The sequence below is a fragment of the Hippoglossus hippoglossus genome, chromosome 6 (genome assembly GCF_009819705.1).
Source record: "Hippoglossus hippoglossus isolate fHipHip1 chromosome 6, fHipHip1.pri, whole genome shotgun sequence".
NCBI classification, from domain to species: Eukaryota; Metazoa; Chordata; class Actinopteri; order Pleuronectiformes; family Pleuronectidae; genus Hippoglossus; species Hippoglossus hippoglossus.
In genome coordinates, this window is record NC_047156.1 from 11058036 (window position 1) to 11083220 (window position 25185).

At 41.7% G+C, this 25185-nt stretch overlaps 3 protein-coding genes across 4 annotated transcripts; 2 read left to right on the forward strand and 1 right to left on the reverse strand.

The window, feature by feature from the left end:
- Positions 1-955: 955 nt before the first annotated feature.
- LOC117762905 (titin-like) lies at positions 956-8860 on the reverse strand. Its single transcript, XM_034587634.1, has 4 exons — positions 8722-8860; positions 8143-8257; positions 1477-7743; positions 956-1262 (listed from the first exon to the last, which is right to left on the reverse strand). The coding sequence occupies exons 1-4, from the start codon at positions 8740-8742 to the stop codon at positions 1228-1230; spliced, it is 6438 nt and encodes a 2145-aa protein (XP_034443525.1). The 5' UTR covers positions 8743-8860; the 3' UTR covers positions 956-1227.
- A 2007-nt stretch (positions 8861-10867) lies between these two features.
- Positions 10868-13777, forward strand: gdpgp1 (GDP-D-glucose phosphorylase 1). 2 transcript variants are annotated; one of them, XM_034587637.1, is made up of 2 exons: positions 10868-11060; positions 12291-13777. In XM_034587637.1, exons 1-2 carry the CDS (start codon positions 10991-10993, stop codon positions 13370-13372), a joined length of 1152 nt encoding a protein of 383 aa, XP_034443528.1. In that variant the 5' UTR covers positions 10868-10990; the 3' UTR covers positions 13373-13777. The 2 variants fall into 2 exon arrangements, with proteins under 2 accessions (XP_034443528.1, XP_034443529.1); XM_034587638.1 differs by having other exon boundaries at positions 12294-13777.
- Positions 13778-16239: 2462 nt separating this feature from the next.
- rhcgb (Rh family, C glycoprotein b) lies at positions 16240-22809 on the forward strand. The gene is made up of 11 exons (XM_034587636.1): positions 16240-16640; positions 18754-18946; positions 19392-19542; positions 19798-19945; positions 20039-20205; positions 20393-20530; positions 20633-20769; positions 20877-21001; positions 21167-21240; positions 21864-21934; positions 22670-22809. The coding sequence occupies exons 1-11, from the start codon at positions 16418-16420 to the stop codon at positions 22701-22703; spliced, it is 1461 nt and encodes a 486-aa protein (XP_034443527.1). The 5' UTR covers positions 16240-16417; the 3' UTR covers positions 22704-22809.
- Positions 22810-25185: the final 2376 nt, after the last annotated feature.

A 25185-nucleotide genomic window follows, 5' to 3' on the forward strand; every position in this document is an offset into this window, starting at 1 on the left:
GTCAAGGTGAGCTGGTCCCAGCAGACACACAAGGCCACATTATGTTTTTTAGCACACAATGTGAAGTTAAATTACACAAATGCTATTTTCCTGTGTGTAAATGGCCATAGACTGCCAGTATAAATGGTGGTTGAAGTGAAACACCAGTTCTGTATCTTCTATAAAAACAGGCTCTTGATTAAGCCATAGTTCTTACCACACCCATTGGATTATTAGTAAGCAAAGATATTAAGAGCTGCAAGTGTTCAATTTGTATTACCATTCCAGGTATGTGATAGGTTATTGAAATAATATTATATCAATAAAGAGAAAGTTTCCCATTTCAAGTTGCCTTAAACTAATATGTTGTCTTTGTTTTTCTTGTTTTACAGCTTAAAAACATTAACTTACGTTGGTATAATACAGATAAAAGCACCAAATCAAAACAAAATATATTAAAACCAAAAAGGTTTGCATAATACAAAGATGTCCTTAAAGTTTTTTTTTTTTTTTAAATGGGGTGTTGAAGTATGGACGGAACAATAAAATGGCACCCAGTCGAGCACATATACTTTCACCCTTGCAGTCCCCTTATGAAACCATATTTAAATTCACTAGATCCAGATTTTAATGTAATGTAATGTAATGTCCAATTTCAAAAACTCCCCTACATATATACGTGATTTTTTTCCATTAAGATCCAATTATTATCTGAGGAATTAATTAATATGTTGAAAAATGCCCTGTCTCACAATTTCAAATCCGCCCACTAATTAGGATCTGCTCCAAAATGTATACCTCACCTTTCAACAAAACGTCAAGAAAATTGGTCGAGTAATTTTTTTTAATCCTGCCAACAAACAAATAAACAAATGCCGATTATAAAACATAACCTCCTTGGCAGAGGTAATAACTTTTCTAATTATCTTTATTTCAATGTTGTTTTACCACAAATTGAGTATTATTTTTCCTCTTGTTTGCAGTAGAAACAAAAATGTATTCATTGCATCTTTTTCTACGACAACAATTCAGCCAAGGCATTAATTCATACAAACATTAAAAATATAATTTTATACCTACAAAACAGCAGCTTATGGTAATGTATTAATTCAAAGAGCATTTTCTAAATAAAAAAACATGTATATTTTGGGGCTAGGACAAAAATGAATGTTTTATAAATGAGATATAGTTAATGATCTTGAAATAGCGATCAGGAGATGACAAGCTCAGCCCCAGGATAGAGACAAGTTAAGCTCCTGGATTTGTGTCCCAATCTGTTGTATCTGAAACAAACAAACAAAAAATAATAATTACATTTCATACAGTTAATAGAATCATGTTCAAAGAAATAGGAATAAGGGCTAACCGCATATATCTGCATATTTTACACCTTACTGTACTTAAACAATATAATCCTATCACTCAATTTTTTAAGTTTTTCATTTCCAATACAAACAACAATTGTTATGATATGTGTTTAGTATTCCTAGATTGTACCTGTCATTTTCGTTCCCTCATTGGTCTCAGCTGGGACACCAATCCCATACTCATTTTCCCCAGTGATTCTGAAGAAGTAGATTCCTCCCTCCTCTAGGTCCGACACCTTATAGGACAGTCGACGGCACTTGTCTGTGAGTCTTGTCCACCCTTGTCTACTGATGTCCCGCATGTCCACAAGGTAGTTATTGACAGTAGCTCCCCCCTCATTCTCAGGGATGTCCCAGGTAACAGTGGCAGAGGTTTTGGTCACATCCTTGACTACTATATGAGTTGGTGGACCAGGGGAATCTAAAACCCTCACATTCAGGGCCAAAGAGGCAGATCCAGCAGCATTTTGCAGTTTGACTATGTACTTGCCAGAATCGTCACGTGTTGCCTGTTCCACTGTGACGGAGGTGAGGCCGTTGCTGGTGTTAATGAGTCCCCTGACTCTGAGATCGACATCTGCTTTGTCCCATGACACACTGGGGACAGGTTTGCCTATGAAAGGCACAGTCAAAGTGAAAGAGCTGCCATGTCTAACAATTAGGGTCTTCCTCATCTCGTTGCTAATATCAAACCTTGGCTCCTCCTCTCTCTCAACAGCTATTTGAGGATCTGTTTCAGGACTTGGCTCGCTGACGCCTATCTTATTCATGGATCTGACAATAATAATATATTCTGTCCCTGATGTGAGTCCAGTTATCGTAAACTCTGTTTTATCTGTGTTATGAACACCAACAGTCCAGTCTTCTTCTGTTGATTTTCTGAACTCAACTTTATACCCTGTAACTGCTGCTCCACCATCAAACAAGGGCTTGTTCCATGACAGACTGATTGAGGACCTGGATGAATCAACTATGATGGGCTTTGCAGGAGGGGAAGGTAGGAACGTTGGATCCTCTGCCAGGGTTAGTGGGCACGGGAGACTGGGTTCACTTATCCCTCCAGCGTTCTCAGCAAAGACTCTGAATTCATACTCACATCCCTCGTGCAGACCAGAGGCTTTGACTCGTAAGTCATAGACTGGCTTTTTATTGACCCTTACCCAGCGAACACCCTGCTTCTCTCTCCTCTCAATGATGTAACCACTGATGCGGCTACCACCATCAGAGTTTGGTCTCTTCCAGCAGATGGTCATAGACTCATTGGTTGCACTTGTGACCTCAACATCCATTGGGGCAGATGGGACATTAAAGGGATCCACAGCCTTGATGGGCTCACTTTCCAAAGTCTCACCCTCCCCATATTTGTTCACTGCCCTCACTCGAAATAGGTATTCATTTCCTTTGAGCAGCTTGGTTATCTTACAAGTTGTTGCCATCATGTCACCGTACACAAGAGTCCAGGCAACACGGCTGGTTTCACACTTCTCTACAATGTAGTGCATGATCTCAGCACCACCATTCTCATGAGGGGGTCCCCATGACAGGGTGCATTTCTCTGCTGAAAGTCCAGAAACCTCCAGAGGTCCAGCAGGTGGGCCTGGCCTGTCCAGGACCTTGCAAGCGATAGCTTTAGATGTGGTGCCACATGTATTCTGTAGGGTCAAATTATACTGTCCAGAGTCTTTCCTAACACTTTCTCGGATGAGAAGAGACGTATGAGTCTTTGTTGCAGTAATCTCAATCCTTCCCTTGGTGCCAATATTTCTACCATTCTTCAGCCAAAACACTGTAGGGTTGGGGCGACCAGAGATTTCAGCATCTATTTTTAGGAGGTCTCCTGCTTTGACAATCACCACCTGTCTCAGTTGGTCATCCAAGATAATTTTGGGTGGCTCTACATCATGCTGTACGGTAACAGGTCCTGTGGTTTCTGAGGGTGAACTGAAGAGTTCAGCTGAATTCTTTGCAATCACACGGAAATCATATTGTTCACCCTCCGTGAGGCCAGTCACTTCCAGAAAGGTTTCCATTAAGTTGTTGAAGTTGCATTTCAGCCAACAACTGTCTGGCAGCTCTTTGTGCTCAACAATGTAAGCAGTTATTTTTGCTCCACCGTCATATTCTGGTTTATCCCATGAGAGGGAAACTGAGCTGTTGCTTATGTTGGTGACTGTGAGGTTGCGTGGGGGATCACACTGGTCTCGTGCTGCAACAGGATCAGATGTCTTACTGCAGGGTCCAACACCTGCCATATTCTCAGCACAGACCCGAAACTCGTATACCAGCCCTTCCTCAACACTCGTTACCTTGAACTGTTTCTCACTCACCAGGCTTCTGTTTAACTTTGTCCACAGAATACTGCTTTGATCTTTGCATTCAATATGATACCCCATGATAGGGCTGCCACCATCACTATCTGGATTGTTCCAAGCAATGACCATTACAGACTTTGAGGCCTGCACAACATGGAGGTCAGTTGGTGGACCAGGGGGCTTGAAGGGATACTGGGCAACAACAGGTTCAGATTCAATAAACAGACTCTTGCCATAGCGATTCTCTGCAGCAACACAAAACAGATATTCAATACCTTGTGTCAGACGGGCAATTTTGATTGATGTTCTTGCAACTGTAGCTGACACATTCTGCCATGTTGTGTTGCCTGTATCCCTCTTCTTAACAACATAGTTAGTGATCTCACATCCACCAGTATAATGTGGGGGCTGCCATGAAAAAGACACAAAGTCAGCGCTCACCTCATCCACACTGAGGTCACTTGGTGGCCCAGGTCTTTCAAAAACATTAACCGAAATTTCAGCAGATGTGCTTCCAACAGAATTGGACAGAGTCACTTCATACACACCCACATCTATCTTGGTGGCATCTTTGATAATGATCTGAGATGATGTGTCAGATGTGTTTACATTTACCCTGCTAGTCTCCTTCAATACGTTGCCATCTTTTTTCCAGGCTGCTGTTGGTGCCGGCACACCCTTGAATGGAACATCAATCTTTAAATCACTGCCTGACTTCACACTGAATGTGTTGGACAGCAAATTAATAATGGGCTCAGCGCTAGTATCCTTTACGGTAACAGGTGCCAACGGAGACTTTGGTTCACTCTTTCCCTTTTCATTTAAAGCACTCACTCTAAAGAAGTATTCCTTTCCTTTTGTCAGCCCATTAACGGTCACTTCCAGTGCTTTACTCTGTGAACATATTGTCCATGTGTCATCTCCCTCTCCTTGCATTTCTACAATATAACATGTGATTCTGCTTCCTCCGTCATTTTCAGGTTTCTCCCAAGAGAGTGTCACATTATTGCAAGTGACATCACTGATAGTGATTTTACCCGGAGGCAGAGGAGCCTCCGACGTTTTAACAGCCTCAGTGGTCTCTACTGGTAGACCAGCTCCAAATTCGTTCACAGCCAGGACACGGAAATAATAAAAGAAACCTTCCTGGAGATGGTCGATCTTGTACGAGTTCCTGACACAGTTGCTGCAGACGCTTGTGAAGGCCTTTCTAGCTTCCTCGCGCTTCTCTACGATGTAGTGTGAAATCTTTGATCCTCCATCAATGAGAGGTGCCTCCCAGGAGATGGACACAGAGTCTCTCTTTACATCCTTCACCTCTAGGTTTGTGGGGCTACTGGGAGAGTCCAATACTCTGACGTTGATGAAGGCTGATTTAGAGCCACTGCAGTTCTCAACAGTCAGCACATACTTTCCTGAGTCTTTTCTGTTGACGTTCTCAATCAATAGCACTGTGAAGGAGCTTGTTACCTCTATTTGAGCACGCTCAGTGAGAGATCCATCTTCCTTTGACCATTTAACCTCAGGCTCTGGCCTTCCTTTGATGGTGACACAGAGTCGTAAGGTGGAACAGGCTCGAACGTTCACAATCTTCCTCAAAGTGGTGTCCAGCTCAATCTCAGGTGCTTCCAGTTTTTCAGCTGCTTTCACTGACCCAGGTAGATCCACATGTTCTCCAATTCCAGCGGCATTATTCGCTCGTATACGGAAATTATACTCTGCGTTTTCTCTCAGTCTCTTCACGGTGTAGTTTGTTTCCTTTATACCTGTGCCTGGTGTGCATGTAATCCACTCGTCCTCTCCTGTTTCTTTCATTTCAACTACAAATCCACTGATGCCAGCATCACCATCATAGATAGGCTTCGACCAGGTCAGAGACACAGTATTGCTGGAATAGTCTGTCACTTTAGGGTTGGTAGGGGGACCAGGTGGGTAAGTAGCTTCACAGACTTTTATATACTCACTTGGCTCACTGGGTGCACCCACACCAGCTGCATTCTCTGCCAATACTCTGAACTGATAGTAATGTCCCTCAGTGAGCCCTGTGCAGCGGAAACGGAAGTCGTTTAGTCTTCTCTTGTTGCATTTAGTCCACCTGACACCCTCTTTGTCACATTTCTCCAAGATGTAGCCGTCAATCTCTGAGCCTCCATCGCTCTCTGGCCTTTCCCATGTTAGCGCGACAGAGTCACCAGTCACTGCGCTTACTGTAGGAGTAGATGGTGCACTGGGGGTTGTAAAAGGGTTTTGTGCGATGAAGGGGTCTGATTCCAAAAATTCACCAACACCAAATTTGTTCACTGCAGCAATTCTGAATATATATTCTTTACCAGGCACCAGTTTTGTTACTTTGTAACTGACCGCTTCAACATGATCATCAACCCCTGTCCATGTAACACGACTGGTCTCCCTCTTTTCAATGATGTAGTGGGAAACACAGGCGCCGCCATCATTTAAAGGGAGGTTCCAGTGAAGATTACACTTATCTGCACTGATAACTTTCACCCTCAGAGATCCATCAGGCGGACCAGGTCTGTCCAGGACCTTCACATTAATTGGCAGTGATGTAGTTCCACCAATGTTCGTAAGGCTCAGTAAAAACTGGCCCCCATCCTCTCGTGTGCAGTCCCTGACAGTAAGAGTTGTGTGAGTGAGGGTGTTTTTGACCTCCATTCTCGGTGTAACTTTGTCGATTTCTTTTCTGTCTTTGAGCCACAGTACCCCAGGAAGGGGCTTCCCAAAGTAATCGGCCTCAATAACGAACGTCTCACCCGCCTGAATGACAGTAGTACTCTTGAACTTAGGATCAATGTACGCTGTGGGTTCTTCAATAACGTCCTGAGCGATGATGGTTACAACTTCTGAAGGTGGGCTCCAAACACCGGCTCCATTCTTGGCAGTTACTCTGAACTCGTAACTTTGGCCTCCTGTCAGACCTGTGACTGTGAACTGATTCTCAATAACGTTAGTGAAGTTGGCCTTCATCCATCTGCCATCTGGGAGGTCCTTCTTTTCGACAACATAGCCTGTGATGGTGCTTCCACCATCGTACTTGGGTTTTTCCCACTGAAGTGTGATGTTCTCTCTAGTGATGACAACAGCATCAGGCTTGCCAGGTCGATCACAAGGGTCTCTCGCCACACAACATTCAGATATCTTGCTCGATGAGCCGAGTCCAGCAACGTTCTCAGCAAAGACCCTGAATTCATACTCAATGCCCTCCTCCAGGCCGCTTGTTTTGAGGCGAGCATCGGTTATAACAAACTTGTTCAGCTTGGTCCATAAAATGCTGTTCTTCTCTTTGCGTTCAAGGTGATAGCCGATGATGGGACTGCCTCCATCTTTGGCTGGGGGCTGCCATTCAACAACCATGCTGTACTTTGTCACGGTGGACACAAAGGGGGTCCCAGGAGCAGCGGGCACACTAAAGGGATATTGTGCAATTACGATAGGAGAGGTGATTGCCGTACTCTTTCCGTACCTATTTTCTGCAAACACTCTAAACTGGTATTCACTTCCTGTTTTCAGCTTGGTGACTTTAATAGTAGTTCTAACTGTGGTTGCTGACACGGTCTGCCACTCTGTACTTGTAGTTCCACGTTTCTCCACTATGTAGTTGTCTAGCTGACACCCTCCTGTGTATTCAGGTGGCTCCCATGAGATGGTAGCGTAGTCAGAACTGACTTCATCAATCCTCACAGGCCCTTTGGGCGGATCTGGCTTTTCAAGAACAACCACGCTGATTTCTCCTGTGAATTCTCCAGCGCTGTTGCTCGCTGTGACTGAGTAATGACCACAGTGCTCCCTGGTAGCATGTCTTATATGAAGAACTGCCAATGAGGCTGTAGCTGAAACCTGGAGCCTTGATGTCTCTTTCACTGCATCACCATTTCTTCTCCATTCAATCTTGGGTGCTGGTTGTCCAAACACTGGGATTTCTACTTTCATATCCTCACCATCCTTGACAGTGAATGTGTTCATAGTTATCTGGAGTGATGGCTTGATAGCGTTTTCCTTCTCTGCCACAGGACCAGGTGAGACCTGAGGGTTGGGTTCTCTGTTCCTTGCAGACGTGTCAGACGAACCTGGTGTGAAGATCAGATAAATGGTAAATAAGATATATATGTGTATTGTTAAGTCAAATTAATCTGTATGACTTTTAAAGTTATTGACATTGTGTAAAGACATTCTGTTAATTTAATCTATACCAAAATGAACACATTAATTGACTTGTGATTAACATAAAACTGTATAGGTAGAAAATAAGAAGAAAGGAGAAGTCATTTTTTTAAAATATTGTTTTGACACATTAAAGCATGTTATAAAGCTACTGTACTACATGCAGTACTTCTAACTTTCTTCTACACACTTGGTAACAATCTAGTTGACACAATAATCCAAGATTTCAGCATGTTTTGATTGAAATTCAAAGTAAACCATGAATATACAAGGCTACAAAGTGAGAGGAGGATTGTGTGACATACCTCGGACAATGAGGGAGGAGGGTGACTGCGAAGCTCCTGCTGCGTGCTCTGCATTAGTGTCTGGTGTCATATTTATATTTAGAACGTGAGCTTCATCCTCACTTTTCTTTCCCGTCTACAAAAAGAGAAAAGAACAAAACTGTCACAAAGAACAAGAAGAAAGTGAAAGAGATGCATGCATACACAAACAGGGCGATATGTTTGTGTATGCCTTTTGTTTCTGTGTGGTGGTTTGTACTTTATGACCACGTTATAAAAAATTTGCTCTACATAGTTCTTCATAGTTGGATTTTTACAGAACTGACATTGATGCTTTAAACAGGCGAGTAAGTGGGCTGTGTTACTGTGGTGAGTGTGATGGGTTGTAACAGAAACTCTTGATGGTGTTAAAAATAACTACAGGCATCACGGAGCAGACGGCCATCTGTTCAGATAAAACTACAACTTTTCAAGCTCTAATATGGTAGGTAAGTAAGAACACAAATAATAAACACTAAACAAAACATCATTCAGAGGGGCCCTCAGCTCTTTCTGTACTATTTCAACAATATATTTCCTACAAGCAACACAATCACTTACTTGATTGTTGTTTGATTCCATCCTTTCTCTCACTGGTCCGTAATAATGTGTGAGAAATGTGACGTGATCTAAAATCCAGCTGCTTCAGTTTGAATGCATCAACTGTGGTGAGCCCTAAAACTGTGTGGCAGACGTCTACAGCTCTGCCAGTCACTCCCTGCTTTATCTGCAAAGGCATGCAGGAGCTAAAATAACCATGATGTCTGATTGGCCAGCTGCTCATGCTTTTAAAGTTAGCCTGTGACGGTCAGCACAGGAACAACTGGAAAGTGGCTTTACAGTTAAATATTGCTCACATATCATTCCGTGTGACTTTACACTCGTAAATACATTTGTGTTTAATTGGGGGTGGGGGTGTTATGCTTGCACACATTACTTCTTGTTAGCAAATTGTCATCCATTACAATAATAGCAATGGGTCAAGGCTACAGAATAATCAACATGTAGACTACTCTTATAAGTATTCAAGCATTTAATCGGCTGCCTTATAGAACTTTGGAAGAAGTGAGTTGGCAATAACAAACAATATTTCACTGGAAATTGGTATTAAGTTGTTGTTCAATTGACTGCAGTGAAAACCCCCAACCTGCTCTGGAGTGGATTGAGTTTGAGAAACAAAAGAAAACCTGTCAGCAACCCAACTACTGAACAATCACATCACCGGAAAACCAGGGTCATCATTCGATATGACCGTAGACTGTATATACGACCATATTGTGAAGGGAGAAATAATAAAGACCAAAAGATACTTTTATAGATGTGTGGAATCGTTGTTACAGACAGGGACAGGAAGTCATTCGACCATGGTTGTTAAACAGAGCTTCAAACAAACAAAAGAAGTGTTTATCACACTAAATAAATACATAATGACTGTTGTCGCTCTATTTTAATTTGAGGATAAGAAAGAAAAGGGTTATAGTTGATAACCAGTTTCGTGGTGCAAAGCTAATGTTGGGTTCAAAGAAGCCAGATATCAAAAAGATATCCTGGGCATGTTGAACTTCCTTTGCAGTACAAGCCTCAGGACACAGGGGGGAGACAACTCCATATGAATTAGGCGATGTAAGCCATGTAGAAAACAGGAGATGGGAGTTCCTCTCCTGATAGTATAAACAGGAACAAGCAATCTACACAGCACACCATGTGATAGGGAGACAAACTGTCTGTGAGAGCATCAGAAACTATAGAACATGTTGTCACCTACTGTAATAGATACAGTTCAGAAAGTGAGAAATACAAAGACTGGATGAGGGGAAGAGAAGTGAAGAACAGGGCAGGAGATGCTTCACCAACTCCTACTGAGATCCGTGGCTGGTGGGGGGTGGCAGTAATCCAACCAGTGGAATAGCTGCTACAAAAGAGGACAAAGAAGAAGAAACTGTACTATGGGTGTTTGCAAATATTCACAGATGATTCTAAACAATCGGAAACAGGAAAATCAGCAGCAGCATTTGCTGTCTCCGGAATTTGCAGTAAAACAGGCAGCAAGATTATCAGATGATCTATCAATTTTTCTGCAGAATTACAGTGGGTAGAAGAAGTATTTTGTATTAATGAAATATTAGTCTGTAAGCCATTGCAGTAACCATGCCAGACCAAAGGGTGGTGGTCGCAATGTGTTCCTGCTCACGTGGGAGTGGAAGGCAATGAGAAGGCAGATATATTGGCAAAAAAAGTCGTCAATGGACATACAGGTACCATTCAGCAAAGCAGAAATAGTCATTAAGACATTTTGACGGAATTCAAAAACACAATTCCATCTCAAAACCACTTTGTTTGTCCCCAGAAGGCAGTTCTAAGGAGGCCATGTGAGAGGAGCAGAGGAGAGAAAGTCATTACCCATCTGAAAATTGGTCATACAGTATTAAATAGGAAAGCACCCAACTGGACTCTGTGAACACTGCAAAAATACGATAACTGTCACTCATGTATTGATAGAGTGTAACAAATGTAACGAACAAATAAGGGAATTCATATCAGGGTTAAAAAACGAAAATCTAAATATCACTTTAAAAACTAAGGAAAGACATCAAGGAATATACATCATCTTCTAATGAACTATTTAAGAGAAACAGAACTAAAGAAAATAATTTTAGTGTCGTTTAGTTTGTTGCCAATCTACCGCTCCACACTCCAGCCCAGAGGGTGTCGGTAATGCACCTATAAGCTGGTTTGCCAACGCCCATAATCAACAGAAGAAGAGGACGAAGCAGACGAAGAAGAAGAAGAGCCGGTGCTAGGGAAGTTGCATGTGAGCTGTGTCCTGTTCATGTTGTTGAAGCTTTTTAAAACAACGTGTTCAACTCGCGTCTGTTTCAAGACGATGACAAAACCAAAAGGTGAGTTCACAGTTAAATGAGGTCGAGTTTGTGTCATGGCGTCTTCCGCCTCCCGGTAGAAAACCTTGTTAGCTCGTGTCTCTGATTCTGTTCAAAACTCATTCAGTCATGAATGGAACATAGTTTTCTTGATGTTTATTTTTTACAGCCTCAGAAATGCTGGTTCTTTGCAGCCACGTTTGAGCATCAATATGTTTTTAAACTTCTTGATGACAAATCCATTTAAGCTCTGTACTGTGTATTTAATTCGTAGAAGTTTTGGTGATATTCAGGATGTTATAGACACGTGATATTGCACCAGTGTGATATTATATAATAATAAGATGTGGTAGCATATTCTGGTCGTTTCCAATGGACCAAAATGGTATTTACAGTAACTAGTAGAAACAGATACAAACACATGAAAGTAAAAATACATATAAATTACTTGATGTTTGGTTGTAAAGATTAAAGTGCTGCTGTCCTTTTGTTTTTCTTGATGGATAAATTGAGTATTAAATGCACTTTGTTACCTGTAGTGAAACATTTGTATGATGAATACTCCATCATTTAGGAATTTAGGGCATTTATAGAAAACCAGTTGGTATTTTCAGTAGTTCATTCAGAGAACACGTTTGTCTTCTATGTGATCAAGTTTGGTGAGAATAATACTTAAAAACAATGTGGATGCCCAAACATGCTCTCCCAGATACAAACAACGTGAGAGTAGAAGAATCTGAAAATATCATGGGCCAAAAAAACTTTACAGGCATTTTGTGAGTGCCAAAATTGGAAAAGCAATGTGACGGTCTAAGCGTTAAACCACATGATTTGCATGATGCAGATTTATGTAATTGTTTCTATCAGAGATCTTTGTGAAAGTGTCTGTCCTCCACTTACATTACTGTTATGATTTTAAAGCTACTACTTTGTTATTGAATCAGTTTGTGGTTGACATAAAAGTGTTACTCTCAATTCAGATTGTTTCCACCTTTTGAAATGTGAATGTTTTGTGTGTTTTTTTTGCTATTAATTTCTATTAATAGGTTTGGGGCCATTTGTCTGCACAATATTTTGAAAATGTCTACCTGGGCATAGGAAAAATGTGGTGGGTTTTTTATGGGGCGTATTAATTTACATAATTCTAAATAATCATAATTGTAAGCCTGCTGTCCACTTACTTTTTAATTGACTGGCTTGTTTGATAATTTACTAGAATGACCCTCAAATCTCATTCCTGTGTCTCCCCAGCAGATCCAAACATGCCGCTCCAGTTTGTTTATACCGACCAGGACTTTGTCACAGATGTGCAGCGAAACAGTGAAAAGAGTCCGTCGTCGACAGCCAAGTTTGACGCTGTCGTCCAAGCCGGCTGGAGCGACAGGATGGCGAGGGGACTTTTCCGCTACAATCTGGGTGATTTACAAACTCGCATCATGCCGGGGTCACACAGCTACGTGGCACAATTGAATATTCGAAGAGGAACAGAGAAAAGAAAGCCTCAGGAGATACTGAGCATTAAACAGGAGTTCAACGCCAAACAGTTTAACTTTAACAAAATCAATCCAGAGGAAATTATATTTGAGATGATAAAGGACACAGAGGGAGGCTCAGCTTTGCATCAGCAGAGCAGGATGGTCGTGCTGGTCAACGTCAGTCCACTGGAGTTTGGACATTGTCTCTTCGTTCCAGATCCATCGTGCTGTTTACCGCAGGTTCTGACGAGATTTACCATCCAGGGCGGCATCGAATCCGTGCTCCTGAGCTCCGACACTGGCTTTCGCGTGGGTTTCAACAGTCTAGGAGGATTTGCGTCAGTCAACCATTTACACCTACATGGCTATTACATGGACCATGAGCTGAAGATAGAATCCATGCTGCTCAAGCCGTTGGTTCCCGACAAAGGTTTTTATCGCTTGTTGGACTTTCCAGCAGGTTTTGTGTTTTACGCCGAATCACAGGAGGTGGAGAAAGTTGCCAGAGCAATTTGTGAGGTGACAGACTTTCTTGTAGATGGAAATATTGCTCACAACTTGTTTTTGACCAGAGGATGTCCTCCCTGTGATCGGATACGGGACAAAACAAATGTCTGTCTGAGAAAAGGTGTTCGTATCGTTGTGTGGCCCCGAATGTCCTGCTTCGGTGCCAAAGAGGATTCTGCCTTTAATGTTGCTCTGTGTGAGCTGGCTGGACATTTACCGTTCAAGAACAAGAAGGACTTTGAGCTCAGCACTGAGAAAGATGTGATGGATATCATTGAGCGGTATCTCCTGCCTGACAGGGAGTTTCACAGCTTGGAACAGCAGCTTCTTCGTCTTTTAACGGATTCTTAATGAGCTGAGAACTTGTGTGGAGCCTTGTGCTTGAGCTGCAAACAGCTGAACTAGATCCTTTATACATTTCACAGTTTAAATTTTTTTAATTTAGATGTATTATTTATTACATTTTCAAATCTGTGTGCTTTTCCTCCTAAGGGACGTGTTTGAGTGAAACTTGTATTAAATACATTTGAAAACCAAAACCACTGTATCTAAAAACATAAGCTTGTTATTGAATCTTTTGTTTGCTTCTGTTCTCAGTTATGATTTTGAAAACAAGTCCTTTTTCCACAACACACATTTTGGTATGGTCAGGTATAATCGCACAGTTAATGGATTTAGCATTCTGCTCTGAAGATGCTTCAATGCATTCATTATTAATAAAGAAACAGAAGGAAAATTGAATGTCGTTTTTGCCATTGATCTTGGGGGGGGGGGGAATAAATGTGAGTTTTTTTTTTTTAGTGTCCAAAATCACTCTGTATTATCGTCCTAATCCTTTTGCCAATATCCCCCATGTGTGCCTTTTGAGAATTTCTAAATAATAATATATGATTTAGCTGTTTTGGGTCCAGGGTGGTGGCTCACTGCAACACTTTCACTGCTGATAATGACACGCAACACTTTTACTACTACAACAAGTCAAAGTGACCACTGTGAGAGAGGCCCATGAAAGGCTGTTCATTGTTAACTATGTATTTATATGTGTAACCTACCACCTCACTTTACGTTAGTGACGCCTGTTTCAACCCTAATACTCATACAATACAATTGTACATTGAATATACAAATACAACACATACAAAAGTCTTTGTCTGACAGTGGTAGTCGGATGGAGCTGGATCAGTGTAACACGTTATCCCTGAAGAGCACATCATCTGCCAGAATGACATCACCAAGGTGCCAAGCCAAGCAGTGAGATCATTACAACACTGGTGAGAACAAAACCAGTGCATTGATCTATATGTCCAGCAGCTGATGTGCTCATTTGCCAATTATCATTTGAGATAATGATTTCATAAGATATTTTTCTTTAACAGCCAATGTGTATTGATCTGTTATGTCATTAAAACTTGATGGAATTGAAGAGGCATTTCTTTATGTAATAAACATGTAATGATTACATATAAGTATAACGGAACACATGCACAAACACACATATTTATATATAATTTCATGTCTTTAATTGATTTTCATTATGATATGTGCAATTTACTTTCCTCTGAAAAAATATGCTTACGTCAGCATAACATGATCGTTTATGTTTTTAATCAGATTAAAAAAAAATCTCTGTGGGTGTTTCTTTGCACAAAGGTTTTTCCGATGGTGTCGGCAATCAAAATGAATGTATTGCTGTTGTCACATTTCATTGGGACAAGCGAGTGAGTTTCTTTAGCTGGATACAAGTCACCTTCATGGCAGTGGTCCCATCATGCCTCAGGGCTTGTTGGAGCCAGTCACTGTCACCACCAGTGTGGCGCCTGCATGGATTGCTCAGTGGCTACAAATATGATTCATGTTGCTACTGTTGAGTAAATACTGTGACAGTGATTACTCATAGGTGAAACATTACAGCTACATTATACTCTCATATACTGAGCGTGTAAAATGTCTTCATGTCAGTTTGTATGGATCCCTTGTAATCGTAACATTTGCCATTATTTACTGACACCTATATATGAATTTATTCGATAGAAATATTTTATCTGTAACAGTTATTCTGTCATTTCCCATACTCCATTCAAACAAGCTTAACATGAAGAATCCCTTCCAGCCCCCTTAAACTTTTTTCTTAGAGTGAGGCTCTCTGAGGTTTACATGACATTTACTGACGTGACAATTTCCTGAGGAGTTTCGAATGTATAACTTTGCCTAACGCAGCTTTGATTTGGAGTAGATTTAAGACATTTGATTACAAAATTGTATTTTCTTCATAATGAATCCCATTTATTTTCTTTTAGACGGTTTCAGATACCTATGTCCTCAGCTGAGGGTAGAAGAGTAACGACCATGACAGTTAAAAGCTGCTGTTTGTACTCTAGTCATGACCTTCTTGACTCGACAGGTGGGTCTTGCTCACCCTGACTATTTACATTAGGCACTCTGTGTGTATAATGTGCTATAAAGTATATAAATCAAAGCTATTATAACAATAATGATAATTATTATTATTATTATTGCTATACAATACTTTTACTTAATTGTTCTTTATTCTAGGATTGAATATCAAAGTAGAATTAAATGTTTAGCATTTTGTCTGTACAACAGTGCACAATATTTTAGTAGAGGAGGAAAACTGGACCTTCAACCCTCAGACTGTGTGATGCTTGACTGAGTCAAACCTGTTGTGCATCTTTCTAATGGGACCCAGCACGGATGCACATTATTTACACGTAATGCTTCATAGGAGCAGCCCAGTACAGAGGACACACAGAAACGTCCCTGCCCTCGACTAAAAGTAAGAAAAGACCAAGTGTAGGTGTGTGTGTGTAGAGGCCTGACTGTATATTTACTGGAGGGATAAGCTTCATATGCTGTTTGTCTTTCTCTGACATGTGAGGAGTTTGTGCTCAGGGGAGATTTAACACAGAAAGTACTTCATCCCTGCACATGTTGTCTGGATTACAACCTTGACTTACCAAACCCGACTAGTATCACCAACACAACCTATTCACAGGACGTCCTCGTAAAATATCACCTCCCCCTCGTTTGAGCAGGATATGAAGCCACTTTCCTCTCACTACAAATCCTTAGTCGTAGTGGAATTAAATATTATTGTCTTGTTTGCAAAATATGAAAGATGAAAATCAAAATGGACTTTTAGAATCTACTAATGTCTTAATGAAGAGATCACCTGAACAGTCTTGTTCATTCAAAGTGCAAAGTGGAGGGAGTGACGGGGGGGGAGTGTCCTGTTGTTTGAAACTAAGTCCCCTCATTGCTCATCTCCACCAGGACTCTAGATGGTCTTTAAAGTGTCGCTCTGCTTTTTTACACAGCTCACTTGAATTGTTCAGCTTTTCAGAATTTCTTACGCAGTGAAAAAATAAATAGAAAACAATGGGCTGTGTGCAAAGTTTCAGGGACTTGTGTGACCGTCCAAAAAACACCAACGTCCGTGTGAGTCTTCCAGCAGTTTGCATTGTGTGGCAGACGGCAATGATCATCTTGTTTGGGGTGTTTATTCGTTACAACGAGGAATCGGACACACACTGGATAGAGTCACGAAAGGCTAAGAATATATCAAGTGACATGGAGAACGACTTCTACTTCAGATATCCCAGTAAGTGATTTCAATTGGGTTTCTTTCTTCTTTCACCAATGCATTCTCTTTATCTAAATGTCTATTAATTCATTACTTTTATTCCTCTGGATTTTTTTTGTTACTCATCTGTCATTGCAATATATCTATTTATTTCTTTTTTATCACATTTATGCACATTAAGCATTTTTTTTTTCATTTTATCAATATCTATTTGCAGATTGTAATAAAATGTGTTTCTCCTTGAGTTAACAATCAGTGTCACTATCAGATTAAGCTGACCTTTCATGTTATTCCTACATTTGCTGACAGGGATCTGAAACACACACAGGCGCACGTTTCCCCCCTGGGGTCGGACTCCCTCAGGCTCCCTCTCTAGTTCCACTATAGCTGACATGTCAACGCTTACACTCTTTGTCTTGAATTAGACTGTATATTGAAATATATAGATTAGTATAAGTGTTATTTTGATCATAGACATACAGCCTATATATGTACATGTATATAAACACACAAATGCATCAACATGTGAATCTAAAAGAAGAAAAAGAGACAAGGACCTGCTGCCTCTTTTCTCTAAACATTCAGGTGCTTACCCAATAACCTTTGCTTTCTTTTTTGAAGATTGAAAATAAAACACTTATATATTTAAATATGTATATATATATATATCTCTCTCTTTATACTGTGTCCTTCTAAGGCCCTTAAAATATGCTGTTTCCATTTAATTGCTCACCAAAACAAGAAACTATTTCTGAATAGCAAGTCCTTACGTGTGTATGTATATGTCTTCATACGTGTGAGTCCAAGGGTGTGGTTGTGGCGGTGTCATTGTCAGACTAATCAGGAAGCCATCTCCGATATGGCGTTGGGTGTCAGACTATGAAAGTGCATCGTGACCGATACATTTGAACCTTTTGTTGTTGCCGATGCTACAACCTGTTGCATTCATCACTGTGGGTGCTATGTGTCAAGGTCTACAATTCAGGCCTCCCTATAGTGTTTCACAGGACGGTGGGAAGCTATTGTGTTCCCTCGGGTACTGTGTTGTGCTGTAAATGACCCTGGCTTGTTCACGCTGGTGCAGGTTATAGAATATATTACAAGCTCAGATCAGCCACACAGATCTGTACCTATAACTGTTTAAATAACTTGATATAGTTCAATATCATCACAAAATATCAGCAGCCATTCAACTGGAAAGTTAACATACAGCATGTGTCTATGCTGTAGTGTCCTTGAATCATCTTCACATGAGTTCCTCTTCTAATGTGATGTGCCCTCACGTCTCTGCTGTGGTGACATGTTGTCAAAGCAAACTGTCTGTGTCTCCACTTGCATATGAAGTCTTTTATAATCATCCACTGTTACTTATGGACTGTTATTATATTTCCAATATTTCTAAGATAATAGGTTTTATAACCCTGATCGCCAATAAGGATTTATTTCCATATATTTTACAGATTTTTCTTTCATACAGACCAATATATCCCAAAGAGATACAGTCAGACAAATTTAATCATAAGACTTATCGAGTGCATCATAGTGTCTGAGGATAAAATTAGCCCTGTTGTCATGACCTACTCTTAAATAAGAGAGGAGTCATCATAGTGTGATGGAGTATTATCCATGGACACTGTTTGGAAATCTTCCTCACAAGTGAACTTCATTTCATTTATTTAAATTCGATCATTTATTCCGTCTGATCTGATCAGATGTCGAAATAGGGAGAGGAGGGGGACGTGGACCAGGAGGAGACAGAGGAAGAGGAGGATGTGAAGGGGAAGAGAGGAACTAGCAATCCATACACACATATAACAGAATCAGATAAGGGTCCTGATTATCATCTCTGTCAAATCCTTGTCTTAGGAGGGCAAGTACTTTTCACCCTACACCTCAAGGAGTGATGATGGCAATAGAGCTCCACAGACTTAGATCAGACTGCCTCTCAAAGAAATTCCCCCCCCCCCCCCCCAAATCCTTCTTTTGTGCATTGATTGAAGATCCTGCACTTTGTTCTGCAAAAGTTTGATTAATTTTGACTTTTGTCAGCAAAACACTGTAAACGTTTCCTTTAAAGAAAAATTTTCACTTGTCTTATCCTCCTCTTCATCTTCTTCCATCTTGGTTCCAGGTTTCCAGGATGTCCACGTCATGATCTTTGTTGGATTTGGCTTCTTGATGACGTTTCTCAAGAAGTACAGCTTCGGCGCTGTGGGTTTCAACTTCCTCATCGCGGCCTTCGGCCTCCAGTGGGCCCTGCTCATGCAAGGCTGGTTCCACTCTCTGGACTACACTGATGGAAAGATCAAAATCGGAGTAGAAAAGTAAGTTTTACTCTGGGCCAGTTCAGAGATTCTCTTTCTTTTATTCCACCTGCATCGTTTCCACTGGTGAGCTGGAGAAACCAGTTTGACCGACATGATCCCACGAGGATGTTTCCAGGAACGTACGATTTTAGTGTTTGTGATCTCGGTTGGCTGGAGAGTAAACAGAAACTCAGGGTGATGAGAAGTGATGATACTGTTGAAGTGATGCAAAGTCACTTTGTGTCAACAGAGAAGTGTTTCTCTGTTTCTGTGACAGAAAGTGAAAAGAGAGAATCAGGTTCCTCAGAATAATAATACATCTGATCTTCAGTAGTTTTACGCTTATTTGTTTCAATGCTCTTGTTAGAACCAAAATAAAACGTCTTATATCATATCTTATATTTTCTTATCTTATATTCGGCCAGTGCAGATTACAGATGATGTCATTCTGTCCCCTCCTCAGTCTGATCAACGCGGACTTCTGTGTGGCTGGCTGCTTGATCGCGTATGGAGCAGTGCTGGGTAAAGTCAGTCCAGTGCAGCTGATGGTCATGACTCTGTTTGGCATCACATTGTTTGCTGTGGAGGAATATATCATCCTGGACCTCATACACGTAAGTGGACACACTCATCACTGGATGTTATTAGGAGGAGGTTAGGTTTTCTCCCCCCCATGTCTGTTTGTTGGCTTATTTGTTTGGAAGTAAGATTTTGCAAAAGCCACTGGATGGAAAACCACGAGACTTGGAGGAAGGATAAATAACATCTGAAAATAATCACCAGGAATCACACCTGATGATTAACCAGCTACTAACACATGAATTTAACAACTGATGCTTCAAGTAATGTGGATGTTTTCTGTCTGGAAGGCCAGAGATGCTGGAGGCTCCATGGTGATCCACACATTCGGGGGTTATTATGGTCTGTCCATCTCGTGGATGCTCTATCGGCCAAACCTGGACCAGAGCAGTCGTCTGCAGGGCTCCGTCTACCACTCGGACGTCTTTGCAATGATCGGTGAGTTTGATGTTCAGCTTTTCACCTTTTATTCTCCTTCTGTGTTTGTGGTTTGCGAGGCCCTTTGACCTTTGACATGTGCTCTCTGCCCAGGCACCCTCTTCCTGTGGATGTTCTGGCCCAGCTTCAACTCCGCCGTCACAGACCACGGGGACGGGCAGCACAGAGCGTTCATCAACACCTACCTGGCTCTGGCCTCGACCGTGCTCACGACTGTGGCCATCTCCAGCCTCTTTCAGAAGCATGGGAAACTGGACATGGTAACGACGAGCATGTGTGAACAACGTGGTTATGATAACGAGGACAATGTGTGTTTGTTAAGTTGGTGACACAGGTTCTGTTGACATAGAGCACCTTGTTAAATACTCAGAAATGATATGTATGTCTTGTGCACGACCTGAACAAACTTAAATTATATTCCATTTTTTTTCTTGACCGATTCCTCAGGTTCACATCCAGAACTCTACTCTTGCTGGAGGCGTTGCAGTGGGAACAGCAGCAGAGTTCATGCTGATGCCCTACGGATCTCTGATCGTAGGATTCTTCTGCGGTATCATCTCCACCCTGGGATACATCTACCTCACGGTGTTGCATCTCTCTTCAGCCTTTGATCGCTGCTTTTACTACTCTGCATTTTCTAAAACTTGAGCCAAACTAAGCTAATCCCAAATGATTCATCTTTCTCAGCCCTTTATGGAAAAGTACCTAAAGATCCAGGACACATGTGGCATCCATAACCTCCACGCCATGCCGGGAGTCATAGGTGGAATCGTGGGGGCCATTACAGCGGCAGCGGCGACGGAGTCAGTTTATGGCGCTGAAGGGTGAGTGGTCCCTGCTTGCAAATAGGAAACCAGCAGCCACAGTGGTTGTGATCTCATGGTCACTGCCATAGAACAACATTGTGATTTGCCTCATCTCTGTATTAAAGGCTTGCTAACACCTTCAACTTTGAGGGAGCTTTTAAAGACACGGCACCCACTCGACAGGGTGGTCTCCAAGCCGCAGGCCTCTGTGTGGCTATCTGCTTCGGGATAGGCGGCGGCATCATCGTCGGTAAGGAGTAACCTCTAAAACCACCTGGAGTTTCACTACATGACTGAAACTAGGCAATTGTACATGTTAATGATGTGTTGATAATATCACGTAACTGAGTTTGAACAAGAGGTTTGTGTAAACACGCAGCGTTGACAGGCCGTGTGTGTTGTACTGTTTTTACAGGTTGTATCTTGAGACTACCGATCTGGGGAGATGCTGCAGATGACCACTGTTTTGATGATCAGCTCTACTGGGAGGTGAGGGATGCATCTATACAATCATTAAAACGTTTCTGCAAAACATTCAAAAGACAATAAGGGACAGGTGCGGCTGCAAGGTAAATGAAAGGAGGCAACAAAACAGACATTAAACTAAAGACATAAGAGAGAAATGCATCATTAATATAATTAATCAATATTAAAATGAAAGTTAAAAGTGCAAGGGCTTGTTTTCAAAATCATATTCTTATATTATTTAGAGCAAGTCCGTTTTTCAGTTTATCTGACCTGAGCAGAATAATTTCCCTAATACCTCACAATGAAGAGCCAATCAGGATCAAGTCCTGCTCTGATGCATCTCACTGAATATTCAAAAAAGATGAAATAAATTATTCTAAATTTGTTTAGCAGAATTTCAGCAATTTATATTTAACATTTATCTCATATTCTTAATGAAAACGTTTTAGTGTTTTGTGTTCCTTTCCCTGAAGTTGTTTTCATTACGTCCATTACTGATGATGTGTCATTCCACCAATTCTAATCACAAAGAAACTGTTAATCTTCCATTTCCTGACATTAGTGCACAGGAATGTAATAATGAATCACACATTTTCTTGTTGATTGATCATGTGGTGATCGTTTCATCTTGAATCCCATCACAGCTTCCTGATGAGGAGGAGGACAGCATCCCACCCGTCCTGCAGTACAACAACCACACGCACAACAAAGATATGTAAGTGCTCAGTTTCTCTGACGACAGCATCCCACTCATGGACTCATGCTGTTCTCATACAAAACACCTTCGATGCAAGCAGTCGCTTTCCTTTGCCGAGAAACGTGTTGCGTCCTGTGTCCTCTTGGTGGCAGCACATCACAGTTTTCAGAGGAAAACGTGAGACTTCATTGTGATTCCTGCCCTTTGTTGGCAGTATCTGGTCATAGTGTTGAATACAGTATGAACACACAGTGAGGATGTGGCTGCACACACACGGCACCTCTGACACACACACACAGACACACACAGACACACTCGGGCCTGCTGCTGTCCCTGTCACTGAGCGTGGGCTGGATCATGGGAAGCTGACACAGACCCTGTGCTTCTTGTTGATGGGAGTTTCTCACAGCACAGTTCTGCACGTGCGGCTCGTCAAAGTGACCTTGAAGTTGTGCATTAGTCCGAAAAAAACATGGATTTCATAAGATTTTATATCTTCATTTATAGTGTTAAATTAAATCCAATCTAGAGTGATGTCACATTGAGCTGGGAGCACAGTAACATGTATAAACCAAATCTCATTGAATAAAAAGGGTCTTTGAATGGAGCCTGTATAAGAAAATAAACCTTGATGCCAAACTCTGCCTATTTAAGGAATATTTGATTTAATAATTTTTTACTTGAATATTGTGAGCTTCAACTTTTCATGTGAATTTTCATTGTTTCTCACACTTTTTTGTTTTATTTTTCCAGAGCGGAGTCAAATTTCACCGTGGAGCAGAACTGACGTTAGGCCTCGATCCGGATGGAGCTCATGAACCGTTTCTTTTCCTCTTTTTTTTTCTCCTGGTGAACAGAAATATTTATTGAATACAATTTTTTCTCCACAATTTAAAGCAGTTCTTTTTCATGCAATCAATGTGAATATAAAGGTTCTTTTTTTTAATCTTTTCTTTTCTCCGCCAGATATTGATTTTCAGTTTGATTCCACAATTTTTCAATAAAATAGTTGTGTTAAATGTTTTTTACTTATTTCCAATTTGCCGCTGCATTTTTCTCTTGATCCTCACAAAACGACGAGGCTCAGTTCTGGACTAAACAACTTGAACGTGACTGTGACAACATGACTGTGGTTCCTTTAAAGTGCTGGTGAGATGAATGTTTGAGACCGTGTTGTATTTCCTTTGCTTCAGATCCATTTGAGTCGCACTTTAAGGATTTCACGTCTCAGTTTGTCACGATTGAAATTGTTTGTGACAGACTGGATGTGAAATCAGAAGCCAACACACAGACAGGCGAGTTTGTGTTGAACGCTAACTTTGAAACTGTATATACAAATACAATTTGTCAAGAATTGCTACTTCTACAGGCATTAATAGACAATTTTACGTATACATTTTAATGTCCTATATAAAATATATAAAATGTTTATGTACTGCTTATAAATACATCAATCATTTTGTCAGACTCTTGATATTTATACATTTAGATACAGTGGAATACTTATCTCATGTTGTTTTGAAATGTGAAGTTTCTTGTCAGTGATGTAATTTGGAATCAATAAAGTATTGTTGATTTGCATTATACATGTGGTGCCTACTTTATTTAAATAAGTCCTGAAGAGGAAGTGTGTTTCCCTCATTCGAGAGCCCTCAGGCGTCTCCTCTCCGCTGGGGTCAGACGGGGGGTAAAGGTCACACCCTTATTGCTCTCTCGGGACACTGTGGTGACCAAAAACAAACCGGAGATCAGCCTTGTCAACACGACCTCAGGTCAAAAGACGGCTAAAGAGCCGGGTCCCTAACTGGGCTGCGCACGTATGCTGGAGTCAATCGTTTTAACATAGATTCATGGAGAGAATTTCCCTGGATTCATGCTGGATATTGGGGTTATTTTTGCATGAGTATGAGTGGAAATGTGAAGGCGTGTAAACAATCCTATATATGGAACAGGACGCCATGTTTGTTCCGTAAGTACTGAGGATAATTTCGCCGATCGGTTTATTCCTCTCGCCTCTGTCCATCATTTTCTCTCTCATGACGGCTGTAATTGCCATGTGCTCCGTGTCCTGCCCACCTGGCTGCAGCGTTTCACTGGACGGACGGAGGAGGCGGCGGCAGCAGCAGCAGCAGCAGCAGCAGCAGCTCACGGCGGGAGTGTGGATGATTCCCACACATGAGTAGCAGCGAGGAATCCAGCCTCCTCGCTAACAAAGGCAGGCTTAGTGCTGTTTTCTTTTGTCATCAGTAACGTGTTTGAGTAAAGAAGGTAATGGTGCCACAAGTGCTCCAATTAAACGAGATGCAGCCCTGCTGGGAAGAAAGCCCCCCCCCCTTTGCCCTCGATACCCCCCCAACACACACACACACACACACACACACACACATACACACTCACACAAACCGGGCCTCTTCCCATCCTACCCCCATGCAGTTCCCACCCCAACACCACTCATGTTTATTCATCAGCCACTTAAAGGGCAAATGCAGAGGCCTGTTAAAACTAACTCAGACTTATTTTAAATGATACCGAGTCTTTCCCCTCTGAGGTGGAGGGAGCTGGGCGCCGTGGCATCATGGCAGCCACGTTTGAGGAGGTTCGCCCTGCTCTGAACACGAGCTGACCACGGCTGTGACTTCCACAAGGGACGAACCGCGCAGGGCCGGCGGGGGAGGAGGGAAAGCGAGAGGCCGCAGAGAAAGTGAGATGGAAAAAAAAAAAAAAAAAAAACTTGAGGAGGCAAGGGGGCATGAAAAGGGGGAGGGACAGGCGGAGAATGAGGCCTCACTTTCATTGCTGATGACTGACTGCCTGCCATAGGGGCTCAATCATGATGTTTGATTGACAGGCCGAGGGACGGAGAGGGTGGGAAAGCGGGTGCAGGAAGGGAGCTCAGAATGGGAGCCGTACAAAACACACTCCCATACAGGGGGCCACGGAGACACTCATTAATGATAAAGAACATACCAGGAAACGCATGTTTTCTCTGCACGCCAGCGATGTTGTTTGTAGGTTGAGATTAGTTTGTAATCTTCTATACGTAAAAACGCACAGAACACTACGGGGATAAATGCAGCGTGGGCGGTCGTGTCGGAGCACCTGGTTGTGGCTACTTGGCTTTTTGTTCTTTTTATTTCTCACCATCGTTCTTAGAAAACAACGTAGTATGTTTAACGGTGATTACGTCGCAAGGGGGGCTGCCCATTCATCTGCTCGTTTTAATCTGGCCTGTGACAGATATGTGTCAGTCACTCTGCAGTAAAACCCCC

Bases quoted from the DNA above. Each gene is read 5' to 3' on its own strand.
- LOC117762905 (XM_034587634.1), bottom strand. From the start codon at position 8,742: ATGGAATCAAACAACAATCAA. The intron at 8,258-8,721 runs GTAAGTGATTGT...CTCTTTTTGTAG, and splicing joins TGGAATCAAACAACAATCAA to ACGGGAAAGAAAAGTGAGGA. The intron at 7,744-8,142 runs GTATGTCACACA...TCTTCACACCAG, and splicing joins CTCCTCCCTCATTGTCCGAG to GTTCGTCTGACACGTCTGCA.
- gdpgp1 (XM_034587637.1), top strand. From the start codon at position 10,991: ATGTTGTTGAAGCTTTTTAAAACAACGTGTTCAACTCGCGTCTGTTTC. The intron at 11,061-12,290 runs GTGAGTTCACAG...GTGTCTCCCCAG, and splicing joins GACGATGACAAAACCAAAAG to CAGATCCAAACATGCCGCTC.
- rhcgb (XM_034587636.1), top strand. From the start codon at position 16,418: ATGGGCTGTGTGCAAAGTTTCAGGGACTTGTGTGACCGTCCAAAAAAC. The intron at 19,543-19,797 runs GTAAGTGGACAC...TCTGTCTGGAAG, and splicing joins TCATCCTGGACCTCATACAC to GCCAGAGATGCTGGAGGCTC. The intron at 19,946-20,038 runs GTGAGTTTGATG...CTCTCTGCCCAG, and splicing joins GGACGTCTTTGCAATGATCG to GCACCCTCTTCCTGTGGATG.